At 60.7% G+C, this 19,453-nt stretch overlaps 1 protein-coding gene across 2 annotated transcripts; it reads right to left on the reverse strand.

The window, feature by feature from the left end:
• Positions 1-11,512, reverse strand: LAD1 (ladinin 1). Of its 2 annotated transcripts, XM_047754780.1 has the most exons (10): positions 11,393-11,512; positions 4,970-5,107; positions 3,953-4,736; positions 3,426-3,530; positions 2,833-2,876; positions 1,733-1,805; positions 1,471-1,608; positions 1,088-1,174; positions 780-854; positions 1-530 (listed from the first exon to the last, which is right to left on the reverse strand). In XM_047754780.1, the coding sequence occupies exons 1-10, from the start codon at positions 11,428-11,430 to the stop codon at positions 525-527; spliced, it is 1,488 nt and encodes a 495-aa protein (XP_047610736.1). In that variant the 5' UTR covers positions 11,431-11,512; the 3' UTR covers positions 1-524. The 2 variants fall into 2 exon arrangements, with proteins under 2 accessions (XP_047610736.1, XP_047610737.1); XM_047754781.1 differs by lacking the exon at positions 780-854.
• Positions 11,513-19,453: the final 7,941 nt, after the last annotated feature.

The following is a 19,453-nucleotide window of genomic DNA, read 5'->3' on the forward strand; positions in this document are numbered from 1 at the left end:
TCCATTTGAAGGTATTATTAGTCACTTCCACCTGAGAGTGAATGAGTTTATCAGCTCTTTCCTGAGAACAGGGGGAGGGGCACAGGAAGGCACCCAGGGCTTGGCTGGAGCAGCAGGTCAGGGTCGTGCGGGAGAACAAAGCAGGGATGAGGCCCAAGGATGATAGTGTGACACCTTCAGCCCCGGAGAGCTGGGAGTGGCCCAGGGACGGAGGGGGTGGACCGGCCTCTGAGAGGTACACATACACCAAGACACCTGCTGGGCGCAGACCACACAAGTGACCCTGGGCTTCCCGGGGGACGGCGCCACCCTGACCCTGGAAGGGAGCCAGGAGCAGGAGCATCTCTGGACAGGACGACGTGGATGAGAGCTGTGCTGTGCCCAGGCTCCGCCATGCCTGCAGCAGGACAAGATCCGGGCACACCGTCCAAGGGTCCCAGGGTCCCTGGTCCCAGGTCCAGAGGCAGAAGGGGAGCAGGGCGATGAGATGGGAGTGCAGCTGCAGGGCCCTGAGCCCAGGCTCCTCACACCTGCGGGGAAGAGGGCTGTGAGAACAAGAGGGGCTCCTGGGCTGAACAGGAGGGCAGCTGTCTCCCCCAGATCTGGCTGAAGGCGGGGGGGGGCGCTCACACAGCCAGGGGGAGCAGCCAGCAGAAGGTGCGGCCAGTGTTCTCAGGTTGGGGCAAGCCTGCCTGAGAGCAGGGCTGTGCAAACGCAGGCCAGGTGGGGTGCAGGGGTGTGCGTGGGCATCTCCCCAAGGCAGCCCCCCCGCCCCGCACCTGGGCATCCAGGGAGGGATCTGTTTTCTTTCTCCACTGGGTCCTCCTGGCAGCGGCCGACTCTTTCTGTACCTCCTGGTTGTGGGCATTTGGGCAGAGACCAAGGGCTCAGGCCGACAGTGACAGGCGAGGGACTCGGGACCCCCAGACCCCTCCCCTTCCTGGGGGAGGACCCCGGACCCTCCTCTCTGCTGCCTCCTGACCCTCAGGCTTCTCCACAGCCATCCCCACTCCCAGAATGGCTCCTCTGCCGTGATCACTCTGCCACCAAGGGCCCGTGGAGAGAGACCTCGGGAGGGACAGGGTACCTGGGGGTCCCGATCCCCAGCCTCCTGGGTCCTGCTGATCCACAGGTTGAGCCTTGATGTCACAACCCCCGAGAGCTTCAAGTCTTCCTGAAAAGAGAGGTCCCATCTCCGGGTCGGACCTCAACCTCACCCACATCCAACAGCTCAGGCCACAGGGGCCAGGAAGGCCCTGCCATCCCCCAGAGCTGAGCGCACAGCTAAGAGCACCAGGCTCAGGAACAGGAGTGGTGGGGAACTCAAGGGAGCAGCAGCTTCTGCCAACATCGATGCCTGAACATACAGAGCTGCCGGCCGCGGCCATGGCCAAGGCCAGGTCCACAGCTTGGGGTTCGCAGATCCCCAGCCTCAGAGTTCTGAAGTCCTGGCTGGCCTGAGCCACTCACCTTCCGACTGGACATGGGTTCTTCTCGTCCCTGGCCCGCCAGCTCCTTCTCAAAGAGGTGGCGCTTTCTGGCCACATCCACAGGAGCCACCAGGAACTCAGTGCGGGTGGAGCCGGGAGACTTGACAGATTCTGACCGCTGGGAGCAGAGAGCACAGGCTGCTGATCCTCCAGGGTGGGGCGTGGCCCCGCCCACCACTCTGGCCATGGCCACGCCCACCACTCTGGCCATGGCCCCGCCCCCAGCAAGGCCGGCTGCCCACCTGTATAGCCGTGTGGTATCTTTCCAGCTTCTGGCCTAAACTGACCGAACTGGCCGGGAGCCTCATGCTGGCACTGCGGGGTTGGGAGACAGGGCACGATACATCAGGTGAGACCCCCTCCACCCCCTAGGGAGACCAGGCCTGCCCCCTCCTCACCGCACCTCTTTGGCAGAGAACGTGGCCTCAATCACTGAATGAGACTAGAGTGACTCGGCCAAGGTACAGACATGCCAGAGTCTCCCTGTCATCTCTCGAGCAGCCTATCCAGTAGGATGTCCCCAGGAGCAGAAGCAGCTACCCCTCCCTCCCCACCTTCCCCACCCCCACACCACACCCCAGACCAACCCCATCCTGTCCTCAGGCCACAGGACAGTGTACATATGAGATGGCCTGGTCCTGCCTGCCCTGACACCCGTGTCCCCCTTCCCGCACTGACCACCAGCCAATGGGACACCATGCGTGTCACACCCAGAGCCCTTCCACATGCTGTTCCCTCCATTCTGACGCATCCCCAGACTTCCCCCTGGAACCCTCCCTCTAGGTCAAGTCCCTGGATGGGCATCGCTGTGACCTAGCCCCCAGCTCCCGTGGGCCGAGCGGCCACAGCCACGCAGCTCCAGCCCTCCGTCCACATTCCAACCCAGCAGCTCTGAGCAGAGAGGCTCTCACATGTCTACTGTCCAGTGTGAGCTGCATGAGGGCAGCACGCATGTGTTACCCACCCTGCCCCCCGCCCCAGCCCCACCCCAGGCCTCGCCTGGGACAGGAGGCCTCAGAGGAAGTTCAGGGGCAGATGGACGCAACATGAGGGCGTGAAATCCCCGACGGGTAAGCACCACTGCATCTCAGATCCTGTTTCAGTTCTTATAAAAAACGCACAGTCCCCCAACCATATCCACACTCTGGGGTGTAGGATGCTCGCTAAACATGCAGGCTCCCAGGCACCCGCACCCCGCCCGCCAGAGCAGAGGTGTCCCCTCCCCCCACCGCCTCCTCTGCCTCCAGAGCTCCCCCCAAGTCCCATGTGCTCCAAGCATCTCCCCTGGCCACCCCCCACCGGTCCACGTATCGGGTCTCAGCTCCTTGTGTTGACCCCTGACCTGCGGGTCAAGGCTGCCTCTGAGATGTCTCTCTTGGGGCTCATCTGAAATGAGAAGGAAGGTGCTGATGAAGGGGGGACCCCAGGGGCCCATGGCACCCTCACCCAGCTCTCAGAACACATCCTCCTGCTGAGACCACCCCCATCAAAGGCCCACCCCCACCAGACTGGGTCAGCAGCTCCTCCTCAAACCCATAGCTCTTCTTGGGGTACCTACAGCCCCCTGCCTCCCGTCTGGCTCCCCACTGGCCCGAGCCCTGTAAGCGGGGACTGGCACTGCCATGAGCAGGCCTCCAGCCTCCCACACACACAGTCCATCAAAAACACGAGTGGATGACCCAGTAAGCACGGGAACAGGGAGTGAGTTCCAGAATAAAGTGAGATAACGAGCCCGGGTCCATGGGCAAGGAGGGGCTCTCACCGCAGTCCCCCTGCACCCCTCCTGCAGCCTGGCCTTGGCCCCTGTCCACCTGATCCCACCTCATCTGCTCCTGCACCTGCGGGCATCTGAGGCCCCCTCTCTGCAGACAACGCACCCCGGCATCTAGCCCAGGCCCGAGCTGTAATGGAGGCTGGGTTCCTCCAGGGCCTCACCCGAAAGGAGATAGTCCTGGGGCTGGAGCGGCGGAGGGAGCTGCTGTAGGTGGCCCGGGTGGGCGAGGATGTGTCCACCTCATCCTCCCTGCTGGGGATCTTCACCTGGATGGGGCAGGGGAGTGTCATGCGGGAGGTCTGGGTCGCCCTGACCCTGAGCTGCTGTAGGGGCCCCCCAGCCTGATCTGCCAAGGGCTGCAGGCAGGACGGTCCAGGCCCCCATCCACTGCCTCTTGCCCATCTGCCTCTGCCGTGGGGTTGGTGGACCAGTCCCAGGCCCCCAGGCAGGGCTTTCCAGGGGAACTTCTAGAAGGATCTGAGGCTTCCCAAGGTCTGCAGGAAGGATGAGGATGTGCTGTGGGTACCAGGTGCTCCCCATTGCACCCAGGTCCCCCATCCGACAGCAGTGGAGCAGGTAAGGATGGAAGGACTGGCCAAGGCTGGCCTAGAGGTAGGAGGACAGAAGACAGGGAGAGGGAGCCAGAGACCACCCAGGAGCGGGGAGTGGGGGCAGGGGCACCGCCCACCTGGAGAGTGATGGGCGGGAGGCGGCCAGCTACAGCCCGGGGCTCTGAGGCGGGGGATGCGGGCTGCTCCTCAGGGCGGGCCCTCCTCTGCCCCTGGGTGATGGACGGGCTCTCCCCGGAGGCCGGCTGCTCCTGGGTCTGCCCCGAGGCTGCTGCCCTGGTGGGGGCCAGCTCTGCCCCCGAGGCCAGGGGCTTCTCAAAGACCGCCGCCTTCTCAGACACGAGTCTCTTCTCCGAGCCCCGCGTCTTCCCTGGGGCCGGCAGCTTCTCTGAGATGCTTGCTTTTTCTGAGACGGATCTCTTTCCTGAGACGGTTCTTTTCTCCAACACGGCGATCTTCTCCAACACAGACACTTTCTCAGGGCCTGGGGACCTCTCGGAGACGGAGACTTCCTCGGAGTCTGGGCTCCTTTCGGGGTACGTCTTCCCTGGAGCAGCGGGCTTCTCCGAGCCCCACTTCCTGCCGCCCGATGGCTCCTTGCCCGCGCTCTCCTCCTCCCGGGCCCCGGAGCCCCACCGCTCCCGGCTCAGTGTCCGGTGAGGCGGCAGCTCCACCTCCTTCCTGGGCACCAGGGGCCGCTGCCCGGCCTGCCCAGCGCCCTCGCTGTCCCCCTGCTCTGCCTCCAGCTGCTCCCGGACGGGAGCCTGTGCTGCTTCCACCAGCCGCTGCCTCTGTCTCCGCTCTTGCCGCGTCCTAACGACGGTGCGGACGTCCTCGTTCTCATCCTTGGAGTCTGGGGGGTGCGGCTGCTGGGGTATCTCTGCCTCCTCCACACTCGGCAGTCTGAGTCAGAAGGTGGGAGATGGGGTGAGAGCCAGTCAGAGGCCATCAGAGAAGGGAGTGACCCTGGGGTGCCCCCAACCCAGGGAAGATGCCCCTGGGGCCGCCCGCCAAGGAGGGGTCAACGGGAGAACCATGGCCTCCCCCCACCACCTTTTATCTGCTTTACATATGGGGCTTCAAAGGCTTCCTGGGTCCATCAGGCACCCAGGACAGGGGTGCCCCCCGCCCAGCACCTCTCCGGGGCCGATGGGTCTGCATCCAGGGCCGGTGGGGCTGCCTCGTCGTCGGTGGTGGAGCTCAGGTTGCGGTGCCGCCGCCTCCGCTCCCGCTCCTGCTCCTCCTCATCCTCCAGGGTCCATTGCCTGGCCAGGCTGGGGGGGGGGGCAGGGGGTGGTCAGTGCAGCATAGCAGAGCCCCAGTCCCCACGGCTAGGACAATCAAGAGTGGTTCCCACATGGCCAACGTCCCCCCCACGGGGGGAGGACACTGGGCTGGACTTCTCCTTGGACCCCAGTATGGGATGTGGGGCCCCCTCCGAGTGGGGGAGGGATGTGGGATGTGGGATATGGGGCCCACTCCCTGGGAGTGGGGAGGGGCAGGGACATGGGAGGGGGGCCGCTGTCCTACATGACAGAGGTGGGTGAACTTGACAAGGCCCCTTCTCTGGTCAGGGTACTCGACAGCCCTCGCAGAAATGCTGGCAGTTACTCAGGTCCCCACAGGAATTCCTAGCTCCCAAACCAGACCAGTTACACCTGGAAGCAAATCCAGCGTCACCCTCCCTCACCCCCCAGGAGCTCCTCAAGCCAATGTTGCCTTCGAGGACCAGCTCTCATGTGCCCAGGACCAAGGGGCACACCCTGCTTTGGGCTCTGCCCCCCCCCCACCTTCATCTACAGGACCCGCTGGGCACTCACAGCCCCCATCAGGCCCCCAGCCACTTCCTTCAGCATCATCCACCCAGCCACCTCCCATACAGGCACCCCTCCTGGTCACCCCCACTTCCCCGCCCACCTCCAGCTGTCCTCATCCACCTACCCTGCCACCCCCAACCCCCTTCCTGCATCCGCCTACCATCCCAACCAAAGAGCAAATGTGCTGAGGACTGGGCTGGGCCAGCCCCCCCCCCCCCGCCACCACTGGGAACTGTGGGTTCACAGGCCAAGGCAGGGCCCCCTGCCTGGGGCACCTGGCATCTAGCAAGAAAGAGAAGCACGTCCCCCAGGAACCTCCCGCCAGAGCTTGGTGGTGGCCCTGCACAGGGAGGGATGGTCACTGCCAGCCAGGAGATCCCAAAAGAGGCTGAACCTGGGCCAGACCTCGGGACAGGTGATGAGAGCGGCTGGAAGAAGCCGACGGTGAAGGAGGTTGGAGGTGGGGGCTAGTTGGGGCAGAGCACAGGAGAAGCTCTGGGCTGCAAGGGTGGGGGGTCCCTGGGTCTCCTGAGAACTGCACCCCCCCCCGACACCAGTGCTGTCTGGGGCCCAAGGCCAAAGGGTCTGGAAAAAGCCACCTTCTCCTGTTGTTGAATCACAGCAGGGGCTGTAAGGCCCCTCAACCCCCGCAGGGGCCAAACTTGCTGCCCAACCCTGTCCCTCCCACAGGGACGCACAGGCAACCCAGCCTCAGTCACCTCCTCCCCCCTCAGTTTCCTTTCCTAAAAGGAAAGGATGAGCCACACAATGGCCCTGAGACCATTCTTCTTCCCCAGGTCCAGCATCGCATCCCCTGGCCCGATACTCACTAACACACATTTTGGAGCATGTCTCTGGCACGCAGCGCAAAGGACACCCACAGGGTGTTGGGGTGGGGGGATCAGACAGGGAGCAAGGAACCCGCAGTGAACAAACGTCAGGAATGGACAGAAGACAAGACAGGGCTGTGCTGGGGGAGGGGAGACAGAGCAGAGGCCTGGGGACCAGGGAAAGCAGGTGGGTTGTACTGCACTTGTGGGAGCCCCTGGAGCCGCACACGGGTTATTGCATTGATAGGAGCTCTTGCACTAAAACCTCTAGGCTGCAGTATAAAGAACTGGGGGGCAGGGGACAGGGGTCGGCGGTGTCAGGAGGCTCCCGCAGTTTCCCAGGTGAGAGCTAAGGCAACATGAACTGGGGTGGTGACAGACGGATGGATTCAGGACACATCGTGAAGAAAGAGCCAGCAGGGTTTGCTGCTGGGCTGGATGGGGATGAGGGGCGAGGAAACGGGAAATCAAGGAAACCTAGATTTGGGGGGTTGAGTGATTCCTGGTGCTGCTCTTGGGGGGATGAGGGCAATCAGGAAGGAACTGAGAGGTCAGGGACAGTGGGAGGGGAAGGAGGAAAGGGGAGTGAGGGGGGCACGTGGACCCCCACCAGGCCAGGGAGCTGCAAAGGTGCAGGAGGGGTTGACCCAGAGGAGGAGTTGGTCCGTCCACACCACTGGGAGGGCAGGGCCACCAGGAGGCGCTTCCGGAAGGGATCAGACAAGAAAGGGGCCCTGCTGACAAGCAGCAACTGTGCTGAGAAGGCTTAGGGGGAAGAGCTGCTAAGATGGGACAGTGCCTGAGGGTGACGGGGACAGGGACGCAAAGACTCTGCTTTTACAACTGGATGTAATTTACAGATAAGGAACACACGGACCTTAAGTCAGGTTTTCTTCTTAAAGAGGAGCAGAGAGGGTAAGAGAGGAGTGAAAAGAAAGTGAAGGAGTTGCCCGGCAGGGAGAGAAAAGACTCCGGGCCAGGGCACCCCCACACCCCAGAATGCACGCACGCCCACGAGTGTGCACCCTCGGAGGGCAGGGCCCCGTGGAGTCGCCAGGTCTGTGCCTGGATAAGCCAGGGAGCCAAGGGGGAGCAGACCCTAGGCCCCCACAATGCAATCTTCCCATCATCCATGGAAGGCAACCTCGAGGCACCTCCCACGCCGAGCCTCAGGATGGCTCTGCGGGGGTGCGGGGAGGGACCTCAGTGCTGCCTGCTTCGCTCAGGTCCTCTCCCATCTTGGGGCGGAGGCCCCACTCCAGGGCCCCTGGCCTCGACCACAGATTTAAACCAGATTCCCTGGGACCTTCGTAACCCCTCCCTCCCTCCCACGCCACCCCTACACAATCCCTGCATAGGCGAGAGGCCCCCAGACACACCCGCAGCCGGCTGGGCTGGGGCCTCTGGGATTCCTTGGGCCTGAGCAAGCCCGTTCCCACACCGGGCACTCAGCCCTCAGGGGAGCTGCTGCTTTGTTCCCGGGACCTGCGACGTCCTGCATGGCGTGTGATCTGTCAGCGCCCCGGTCTCCTGAAAGTGACTCACTCCTAGGCAGGTCCGCGCCCTAAGGGGTCTCAGGGCCAGGGCGCAGGAGGTGGGGCCCCGGTATCCTGGAGTGTCCCCCAGCTTGGCGCCAAGACCCCAGCACTCCCCCGAGTGATGTGGTCACCTCCCCCCCCAGAAAACTGTCATCTCCATCAGCCAAGAGCTATTCTGCTCAAGATGAGGAAACGGATGGACAGATGGACAGGAAGGAGGGGCAAGGGTCGGGCTCCTGGGGAAGCAGTGAAGCCCCAGGAAGAAACAGACGATAATCAAGCATCCAAACCTGCTTACCATTCAGGAGCTCAACACACAATATTTGCTGAACATGGTGAGCAGTAAATGAATGAATAAAGGGACAAAGGAAGAAAGGAAAAATGAAGGCTCCAGCCTGTGCTTAGGACTAGGCTGGGTGCTGTTCCAAGCAGGGCACAAAACCCTTGACAAGAGGTCCTGACAAACTTTGGGGGGGAAGGAAGGGTTATCCCCATTCTGCAGATGAGGGCTCTGAGCCCTGTAATATGTTCCCCAGATAGAAGCTGATTGAAAGAAGGAACTACAATCCCAGGTCAGCCTCTGGAGAGCCCTTAACCACAGGCCCAAATGCTGGAAGGAAGTCCTGGGGGTCCCCCCTTCTCAGGAGCCCGCAGCTGAATAGAGGGAGGAAGAGGGAAGTTTGAGGGGGCCCCAGAAGATGTGCAGGCCCCCCCAGCACAGGCCTGAGCTCATGGTACAGCCCAGGGAGAAGGTGTGGGGAGCCCCAGGGCCAGGCCAGGGGGACCCTATAGGTCCCAGGCCCCCAGGAGCCCCAGCCACTCTCACCAGGTGATGCTGCAACCTTGGGCGGCTGCCCCACCCCCTCCCTCTCCACCACCCTTCCCTCCACATCCTGGCCCTGCTCTGGGGACACACACCCCTCCCTTTGCCTCCACGCAGGACGACCCACCTCCCCTCAAGATCCGGCCCTCACCAGCTCCATCTTCAGGAGAAGGGCCCTCCTCCTCCCTGAAAGCTCTGGAAGGCTGTCAGCCCTCTGCTCCGAGGAGAGCTGGTTCCGCCTCCTCCCAGGGGCATCCTTCCTGCTGGTCCTTACTTCTGCAGCAGCTAAGGGTAGGCTCACCCGGAGAAGCTTCCTTCCCCAGTGAAACCACGCAGTGCAGCTACTATCTATGTAGAGACCAAAGCTCAGCGGCCCTTTAAAGCAGGAAAGGTGTGAAGGCTGCCCCCTAGCGTCCGCGGAGCCCTGGGGCTCAAAGAGCAGATCTGCCAAGTTTGGAAGGAGAGAAAAGCCAGCTCCAGAAAAGTGGCTCAGAAAAGCCACCGGGCTAGGAGTCGCAGCTCTGACTGGCCACCTGACCCTGGGCCAGTCTGCAGCCCCTGAGAGGGGACAGGCCTTCTGCATGACGATGGGTCACAGTGGGTGTCAGCAAGGTCCCTTCTAGCCCTGATGGTCCAGGGTGAGGTGTCAGGGAGAACCAACACAACAGCTCGGGAGGCGGGAGAGCAGGGCAATGATTAACCCCTGTCCGCTTGGCCTGGGCGCTCCAGAGCCACCCTCACCCCCCGCAGACAGGCCCGCCCGGCCTCACCCGTCATCAGCCGGCCCAGGGAGGAGAGGGCAAGGCCGCTGAGCAGGGCACCGGGCCAGCCAGCTCACCACCGCCCCCAACCCCGGGGGCTGGAGCCCTGAATTCCTACTTGGTGCCAAGGATGGGCTGCAGGCTGGCCCTCAGCTGCCCACCCGGACCCTGTCTGGGGCCGCCCTCCTCACAGCCTCCCAGGCAGGGTTGACAGTGATTCACAGCCCTGCCCTGCTGCCAGCTGAGGCTTGTTCCCCGGGAAAAGGGAGGGAGGAAGGGAGGGTCCGCTCCAGGTGCCTCATCGGGGTGACTCTTGGCAACAGCTGTGTCTGCCTACAGGGCTGGGCAGGGCTGGGGCCCGAAGGGAGGCCGGGGCTCTGCGGCAGGGCTGGTTCCTCCCTCGCTGCCCCAGCTGCACCCCTGCAGCCACAGGGACCCAGACCATCAGGGCAGAGGACCAGCTAAGACCAGCCCAGTTGCCACTCAGCACATACTACCTACTTGCAACCAGGCACATCTCAGACACAGAGTCACACACACCCCAGCAGAAGGTGGGCTCCCGACTCAGTTGTGCCTGCTTTGTGCGTTTAACCCGACGCCCTGCATGGTGGTCTTCAATGGGCTTCCAAGACTCAGACCCCGTGTCAGAACCTTCCGCCCACCAACACAGGGCCCGCACATGCGTGCATGCACACGCACAGCCCGACACAGACACTCCTGCATCAACCCTGGCACAACGACCCACACACAGAGTCCAAGGCCTTGACCCCAGCCCCACCCTCAGCACAGACCCTCCCTGGGTGTGTCCAGCCTCTGCCCAGCCCCAGTCCAGAGCACCAGGCTCCTCCTTTCCTGGGGGGGGGGGCTTTCCCCTTTCTAGCACCCCCCCCCCAGGCTCCTGAGCATGGGGGTGACTATGTGACTATGTTTCAGAGCAGTGAGCTCTGAGGGTCCAGGGAAGACAGGGCCTGGAGACTGAACTGAGCTGCCATGGGGAGGCCAGGCGTCAGAGCCTGGGGAAGCTTTGGAGCCCTGGGGAGGGAGGGAGCAGAAGAGCGAGAACACCTGCACCTAGACGGGGAAGGCCTTTGAGGGGCTGGCCCACAGCAGCAGAGGGGTCCGGCCTCACCAAAGACCCCAAGATTGAGCACCACCTGAAAGGGGCCCAGGCAGTTTCTACCTGGCAGGAGCCTTCAGGGTCAAAGGAGTGGGGACCTAGCTCGATCCATCTACTGCGTGAGCCTCGGTCTCCTGAGAGCCAGTGGGGGTGGGGGAGTGGGGGGGACCCGAGGTGATGATGCTTGCTTGTGGGGGCCCCACCTGCAGGAGGGGTGCTACCTCTCGGACACCCCCCTTCTCTGACCCTAACAGGAGTCCACTGGGCAGGGATTAGACCCCCAGTCCCTGGACCCTTTGAAAGACCAGCTCACAAGTAAGGACTGAAGCCCAGAGGGGGACAGCAACTCTCCTGAGGTCACCCAGCCCAGACAGCACCCCAAAAGCCCACACTCGGAACCTGAGCTTCATCTGTGGGCTCTGGTCCTATTCTGCTGACCCTCCAAGGCCACGGCTGCCTGGCACTGCTCCGCCCTCCTCCTGGCCAAGGGGGCCACTCACAACTCTAGGCGGGACAGCCCTCCCCAGGCACCCTGCTTGCGTCTCAGTCCCCAAGAGAAGGCAGGAAGCGATGGGGTTGCCAGCACCCCTGAGGCGCCCCAGTTTGGCCCCCCACTCCGTCGCCCCCGAGGGCGGCCAGGGCCCCCCGAGGTCGGGAAAGGCCGAGGGCTCACCTGGACAGCGTAGCCCAGCTCTTCCTGCTGCCGGACATGCCGCCGGAGCCCGCGCCCGCCGCGTGCGTCGTGTCCGCTCGGCGCCGCCCCGTGCGCGCCCCGCCCGCCGCCGCCGCCACAGCGGATCAGGTAGGCTCACCTGGCCTCTTATCCCACCGGCCGCGCCCCGCGCAGCCGCGCGCCGCCAGCCGCCCGGGATTGGCCTGTGGGTGGGGGCGTCGCAGACGAAGCCGCCCCGGTCCCCGCCCCGGCCGCGCGCCCAGGACCGGCCGCCGCACCGATGGACCGACCGACGGACGGATCGGCGCCCCGGCCGCGCGGGGCGGAGGCGGGGACTTCCTGCTTGGAACAAGTCGGACCAGCCCGCCAGGCCGCCCCCTCCCGCAGGTGCCACGGCCCCGGGCTGTAGCCCCGGGTCAGGCCCGCTCTCCGCCCGCAAACTGGCTTGGCCCCGGGAAGCCCGGGCGAGAAGCGGGCGGGGAGGTGGGAGCCTGGCTCAGGGCGGGACCGACCCCGGCCCACAGCCCCAGGTCCCGAGAGAAAGCAGGGCGCGCTTCCTCTGTGCTGCGCGCAAAACTGCTGGCACGCCCCGTGCAAAGCCCGCCCCTCCGCAACGGGAGCCTCGGCTGAGTCCTGCAAACACTGGAGTGCCCGCGGCTCTGAAAACGCAAAAGCGCTCTCTCTAGCTGGTCTGGACTTTGCGCTGGAGGGGCCCGGGTGTGGACCGGGCGGAGGAGGCGCGGCTTTTCCCGGAAGGGAGCAGTGAGCAGAGAGCTAGCCCTGGAGTTTTGGAGCAAGTGAGCCAGCATCAGGGACACCCCCCTGGCTCCCTTGAAGGGCCCATTGGGCCGATGGGTGCCCATGCTTCCTGTCCGGGAGCTGGCCTCAGGGGGACCAGGCAGGGTCAGCAGCTGAGCAGGGAGAATCTTATCTTTCCGATGCATCAGAACTACAAGGTCAGCAGCCACGGCTCCCTGTCCCAGAGGAATGAGATGCAGCCCAGGCACCAGGAGGAGAAGCTGGGGGCGGGGAGCCGGTCTGCCAGCTTCCTGTTGGGCCTTGCTGGCCAGCCTGGCCTCCTTGTGGCAGTGAAATCTCCCAATGAAGGCCAAGCTGGCTGCTGGGTAGAGCCCAGGACACACGCACACACACACCTAGCCTGCTAAGGCATCTCCTTCCCCAAACGCCCCCTCCTCCAGAGAGCCTTCCTTCTTGGCCAAAGGAGATGAGTGAGGTTTTATTGTTTTTTGGGTTTGTTTGTTTTGTTGGGTTTTTTTTGTCTTTTTAGGGCCTCACCTGCAGCACATGGAGGTTCCAGGGCTAGGGGTCTAATCAGAGCTGTAGCCACCGGCCTACACCAGAGCCACAGCAACGCAGGATCCAAGCCACATCTGCAACCTACACCACAGCTCATGGCAACGCCGGATCCTTAACCCACTGAGCAAGGCCAGGGATCGAACCTGCAACCTCATGGTTCCTAGTCGGATTCACTAACCACTGAGCCACGATGGGAACTCCAGGAGTGAGGTTTAAGGAATGAAAGCGGACTGGGGGCCGGGAGATCACGCTTTGAGCTCTGCCATGTGTGAACCACGTGACTTGGGGCAAATGACCTTCATCTGCGTAGTGGAAATAATGAGACTTTGTCCAGCTTCCTGCCAGGCTGGGGGGATCAACTGAGTCTGATGGTGAGTGTTGGTGACACTAGGGTAGGCAGTGAGATGGCTGACAAAGGCCCTGCAAAGGCCAAGGCAGGCTGTGAGCCCTTGGCTCTTCCAGGGAAAGAGAAAAAGGCAGTGGCAATAATGCATGTCCCTGGATGCTGGGCTTCTGGGCACTTCCTGGGGGATTGCTGTCACTGGGGACCAAGACAATGTTCTTCCCGTGGTTTGTCAGTGGTGACATCTCAACTGAGAAAGGAACCAGCCTAGTCCTTTGAAGCCTGGCCCCTCTAGGGACATTTCCAGAGGCCAGTGGACAATAAGGACTGTCTCTAAAACCCCAGCCTCCAAGAGTTCCCATCATGACGCAGCAGAAACGAGTCTGACGCAGAACCATGGGGTTGCAGGTTCGATCCCTGGCCTCACTCAGTGGGTTAAAGATCTGGCATTGCCGTGAGCTGTGGTGTAGGTTGCAGACACAGCTCGGATCTGGCGTTGCTGTGGCTGTGGTGTAGGCCAGTGGCTACAGCTCCGATTAGACCCCTAGCCTGGGAACCTCCGCATGCCATGGGTGCAGCCCTAAAAGACAAAAAGACAAAAAATAAAAAATAAATTAAAAAAAATAAAACCCCAGCCTCCAGCACCCTCTCCATGGCTGTAACCCCAAAGACAGGGAAGGCTGACGTGCAGATGATCTGGAAGTGAGGGGAAGCATGTGGTATTAGGACCCCAAAGTTCAAGGGCAGGCCTTGTGCACTTACTGGGCGCTTTTCAGGTGCCAGGCACTGTGCTTGGTGCTGTAGGGCCACAGTTTCCTGAGGCTGTGGTAGCAAAGTGTCACAAACTATGTGGCCTGAAACAACAGATTTTCTCACTGTTCTGGAGGCTGGAAGTCTGTCGGCAGAGCCATGCTCCCCCCGGAGGCTCAGAGTAGGACCTTCCTTGCAACCTCCTAGCTGCTGGTGGCGGCCAGCAGTGCTGGCATCCCCTGGCCTGCAGCTGCGCTACTGCAACATCAGCCTTTGGTCCTAGGGACCCCTCCCTGCATCTCTGTGCTCTTGTCCAAAGATCCCTCTCCTTGAAAGAGCTCGGCCTTTTTTTTTTTTTGGTCTTTTTGCCTTTTCTAGGGCCACACCTGCAGCATATGGAGGTTCCCAGGCTAGGAGTCAAATCGGAGCTGTAGCCACTGGCCTACACCAGAGCCACAGCAACGCGGGATCCAAGCCACGTCTTCGACCTACACCACAGCTCACGGCAACACCAGATCCTTAACCCACTGAGCAAGGCCAGGGATCGAACCTGCAACCTCGTGGTTCCTAGTCAGATTCGTTAGCCACTGAGCCACTACGGGAGCTCCAAAAGAGCTCAGTCTTGAGCTCATCCAGTGCCATCTCATTTAACTTGATCCCATCTGCAAAGCCCCGATTCCCCAGCAAGGACCCATTCACAGGGACCCAGGGTTAGGAATCAACCATCCCTTTGTGGGGGAACTAATTCTCCCCATGACACTTGGCATTGGCTTTCAATGACTCAGAGATGCTGAGGACTCGGTTTCTGTCCCCGAGACGCCCCCATCCTGGCCGTGGAGATGCACATGTGTTGGTGCACATACACGTGTGCTCCTAATCACGTGAACACACACACACACCGTGTGTAAGAGTGTGTATACAAACACTCCTAACCATGCACACCCCCAAGCAGCAGCCAAGGCAGACCATGATAAAAATGGAAGTTGTGGAGTTCCCGTCATGGTGCAGCAGAAACAAATCCAACTAGGAACCATGAGGATGTGGGTTCGATCCCTGGCCTCACTCAGTGGGTTAGGAATCCGGCGTTGCCCTGAGCTGTCTTGTAGGTCGCAGATGTGGCTCAGATCTGGCGTTGCTGTGGCTGTGGCGTAGGCCAGCGGCTACAGCTCCGATTAGACCCCCAGCCCAGGGACCTCCATATGCTGCGCATGAAGCCCTGAAAAGACCAAAAAAAAAAAAAAAAAAGGAAATGGTGTCATCAGGCGGGATTAACAGTAACGGAGGGGATTGGGGAAGCCTTCAAGAGGGAAGAGCACCTGGGTTGGGCTTGGAGCGGAGTTCGGCTTGTGCCCCCAAAGCATCTCAAACCTTCCACAGCTGCCGGGAGAGGGGGCCTCATCCCGCACTGGGCTCAGGAGTTGGCTATGACCCTGCAGAATACATGGAGGTTGAAAATGAGCAGGCTGATGGCCTGTGCATGGGAAGGCCACCCAGTCTTTGAGAGACAGCCCTAGAGGCAGTCGGACTGGAGGGCGGTGACCACTAAGGGGCTACCTTTAAGTCCATAAAAGAAAGAAGGGGCTTGAGCATGGCAGCCAGGAGGGGGAGGGGCGACGGCAGGATCTCTGGGGACCAGTGGTCCAGCAGGATCCAGCAGGGTGCAGGAGGGGAAGGCAAAGTGACTTCCACTCTACCTTGAAGGGCCAAAGTCGGGGGCGGGGGGGAGGTCACCTTAGACGGAGGGGACTGAGCCTCAGCTGACACCTGCGGCCTGGCAGTTCTTGGGGTGAGCTGTGTCCCCCTGAGAGGCGGCCAGCAGGCTCCCTGGCCCCAACTCTAGAATGAGAGGGCCCGGAAGGTACGGGGGAGCTGTCCAGCAGATGCCAGATGGTGTGGTGGGAGCTCAGGGGACAGCGGGGCAGGCGGAAGAGGGGGGCTCCCGAGGGCAGGGGTGCTGATCATGGCATCCATGTGTCTCATGGCATCTCGAGGAGGGAAGGGGTGTCGTGTTCACCCCAGTCTCCCTGGCGGCGAGCGGTGTAGGTCTGGAGAAATGCACTAACTTGCTCTGGGAAGAACAGGAAACCCCAGCCAGCCCGAGCCCCACCCTAGTGTCACCCGGGGGGCTGAGGGCTCTCAGCCTGCAGGACCCTTGTTCTCCAGGATCTGGGCCACCCTGAGGGTAGTTGCTGTGAGAGTGTATGTGGTCAACAGGCTGGTGCTAAGCAGGCGCCTTGCCGCAGGGAGCCACAGGGAGCCCAGAGCAGCGCGGGTTCTGGCTGCCAAACCCAGAAACCACCCAGAGGGTCTCTCGAGGGAAGACAGGAGCATGAATGCTGCTATTTCCTCATTTCGTTATTTCTCAGACAAATGTCTCAACTGGGCTGAACTTTCCAACCTTCGCCTCTAACACACTTCAACGCAGAAAGCATATCTTCATGCCACGTTGACAAAAAGCTGCAAACGTAAGCGAGGCGTTGTTTCTGGAGCCGTGAACACATGGTCACGTTATGCAGAGAGCCAGGGGAACAAACACACAAGACCAAAAATGACTTTTTCCTTTGTGGAGAGGAGCGTGCAGGGGAGGCTTCTTTTTTTTTAAATTGATCGGAGTTCCCATTGTGGTGCAGTGGTTAACGAATCCGACTAAGAACCATGAGGTTTCTGGTTCGATCCCTGACCTTGCTCAGTGGGTTACGGATCCATCGTTGCCGTGAACTGTGGTGTAGGTCTCAGATGCGGCTCGGATCCAGCAGCTGTAGCTCCGATTGGACCCCTAGCCTGGGAACCTCCATATGCTGCGGGAGCAGCCCTAGAAAAGGCAAAAAAAAAAGACAAGAAAAATAAATAAATTAATTAAATAAAAAGTAAATTGAAGTGTAGGTGATTTACAATATTGTGTTAGTTTCAGGCATGCAGCACAGTGATTCAGTTCTATGTATGTATGTATGAATATACACATAGGTGTATGCAAATTATTATGAATAATTTATATGACATATGAATAGTTATAAATAATTATAAAGTAACTTATAAAATAAATATAAAATTAAATCAAGTGTTTATTTATTTCCAGAATTATTTTCCACTACAAGTTATTACCAAGATATTGACTTGCAATGCCCTAGTTCTTAAAATCAGTGGTTGGGAATTCCCATCATGGCTTAGGGGAAACGAATCTGACTAGCATCCATGAGGACGCAGGTTTGATCCCGAGCCTCTGCTCAGTGGGTTAAGGATCCAGCATTGCTGTGAGCTGTGGTGTAGGTCACAGATGCGGCTTGGATCTGGCGTGGCTGTGGCTGTGATGTAGGCCAGTGACGGCAGCTCCTGATTCGACCCCTCGCCTGGGAATCTCCAAATGCTGCGGTGCAGCCCTAAAAAAATAAAATAAAATACATCAGTGGTTGGTGCGGTACTGTTCTTTGTATAGTTCTTTAGACGGGGCATTAAAAACTGTGAGCCTGTGCTGGTCACTTCCTCTGGGGAGAACCCACGAAGACAGGGCTTGTGACACTGGGATTCCCCTGGACAAGGACAGGCATTTTCGAGACTCCCCAGCCAGTGCAGGAGGGAACCACCTCTCTCTTCCCTCCCCAGGAAGACGGCAGCTCTGGACTCCCCCCTGCCCCCGCTGCACAGCACAGAGGCAGCCAGCGTGGGGATCGGACATCCCCGGCCCCAGGCCAGTGGGGCTGGAAGTCACAGACTGACCTCAGTTCCTTTCCACTGCGAGGTGATAAGACCTACACCCTAAAGAATCCGAGGCAGTGGCTTTGGCTTTTCACAAACAAATAATGTTGTTAAAGATATGAATACCCAAACCGTGTTGCCACCAGTTTGTTTTTTGAAGTAAGCACGTCAAAAAAAAAAAAAAAAAAAAGCCATTAGGAGCTCCCGCTGTGGCGTCTCTGGAGCCCTGGGACGGCCCAGCACAGGGGGTTAAGGATCCGGTGTTGCCACATCTGCCGCATAGATCACAGCCGTGGGTGGGATCTGATCCCTGGCCCGGGAACTCCATGTGCTGCAGGGCAGCCAAAAAAGCAAAAACAACAACAAAAACAATTACTGCCTCCCGCCCCTCCCCCACCTGGTAAGTGCAAGGTATTTTAACACTGAAATAATAAAAGGAAGACCTGCATCCTTGAACAAAGAGAAGCCTTTTCACCGAATATGTGTGCTTTATCGAAATGTCACCACAGTGGCCCTGGTTTCCTCAGAGATCCAAGCAGGGGAATGGCATCTGGAAAATTCTAACATGAAGGACGTGTGGGCATCCGTCACCCTCACAGGCAGGCAGCCCCCGCCCTGTGTGCTGTCACGGTCACACGGGAACTCCGCAGGCTCACCCTCTCCTGGATGACCAAGAGCACGTACACACACACACACACACACACACACACACACAGTGCACACCCTGCCCCTGGGTGAGGCCATTCTCCCCTGAGCCCACCCTGTGCCAACCAGTGGAACCAGGTGGGTGCCACGTCAAGGCTACAGGTGGGCCCTCTGCTCAGGCCCCCAGGCTGCTGCCTCCAGCCGGGAGACCCAAACTCTGCTCACATCCTTTCTCAGCAGACCAGGAGTCTGCGGTTTCAGCCCCTGGCTAGGCCTGTGACCTTGAGCAAGGCACTCTCCCTCTCTGAGCTGCCAGATGCCAGCCGCAGCCCTGAGTGCCTGAGCCACTGGCTGGTGGGGGCTCGAGCTGCTGTGGTCCAGCCTGCAGGCCAGCTTGGGGGTGTGTCCGGGGAGTGGAAACCCCGCCCTCACCTCAGGTGAAGGCCACGGGCAAGCTTCAGACTTGAGAGAGCCCCAAGGGGCCAGGGGAGCAGGCTGCCACCCCCACATGGCCCAGTGGCCTGTCCCAGGCTTCAGCAGCTTGGTCACCCACCTGGAACGGCAACTGGCCAGCCCGGAGCCCGCGGGGAGTCTGACTCACTTCGCGGGGGGCCATTGGGGCTAATGTTTAACGGGCTCCCTCCTCAGAGGGCACTCCAGTCCCTGCAGTCCTGGTCCTGGCCCTGCCCTGACCATCCTGCTGCAAGGCAGGCTCAGCCCCCCACCCTATGGAGGTCAGGGTTGGGGGGCAGGCGGGGTGGGAGCAGGTGACAACGCTGCCCTGGCCGTTGCAGGAGCACCAGGCCCCTCTCCAGCCGCTCACCCCACTGTTGCTGAGCATTGGTTTGTGGTTTAGGGCAAACAGACGTTACCTCAGAGCCCCGTCCTGCTATTGGAGGAAAACCTCCCCTTTACCCATTGGGTCTATTTGCATCTTATTTGAATACTGTCCCCTCTGTAGGGACAGGCAAACTCCAAGGTGCCTTAGACGCTTGATCCTTGGCTGTGTCCCTTCTGGAAAGTGGGCAGGTTGGGCCCCGAGGAGGCAAGTCTGATCCCAGAAAAGGGGAACCCCCAGGGCAGGCTGAGCAGGTCCCAACTTCCAGCCTGCAGCCGTCAGCCCCGTCACCCCTCCAGGACCCCACCTCCTGTGTGGATCTGCGATGACCGGCCTGTTTCCTAGGTTTTGGTGAGAAAGTATGATGTCATTCGGATCAAGCGTGTGATTAAGCAGTGATGAAGACTCTGGGCTCTGACAGACTGGCTGGGTGAGATCCCGGCCCCTTCGTTTACTCGCTGTGTGACCATGGGAC

Source organism: Phacochoerus africanus, chromosome 12 (assembly GCF_016906955.1).
Source record: "Phacochoerus africanus isolate WHEZ1 chromosome 12, ROS_Pafr_v1, whole genome shotgun sequence".
NCBI classification, from domain to species: Eukaryota; Metazoa; Chordata; class Mammalia; order Artiodactyla; family Suidae; genus Phacochoerus; species Phacochoerus africanus.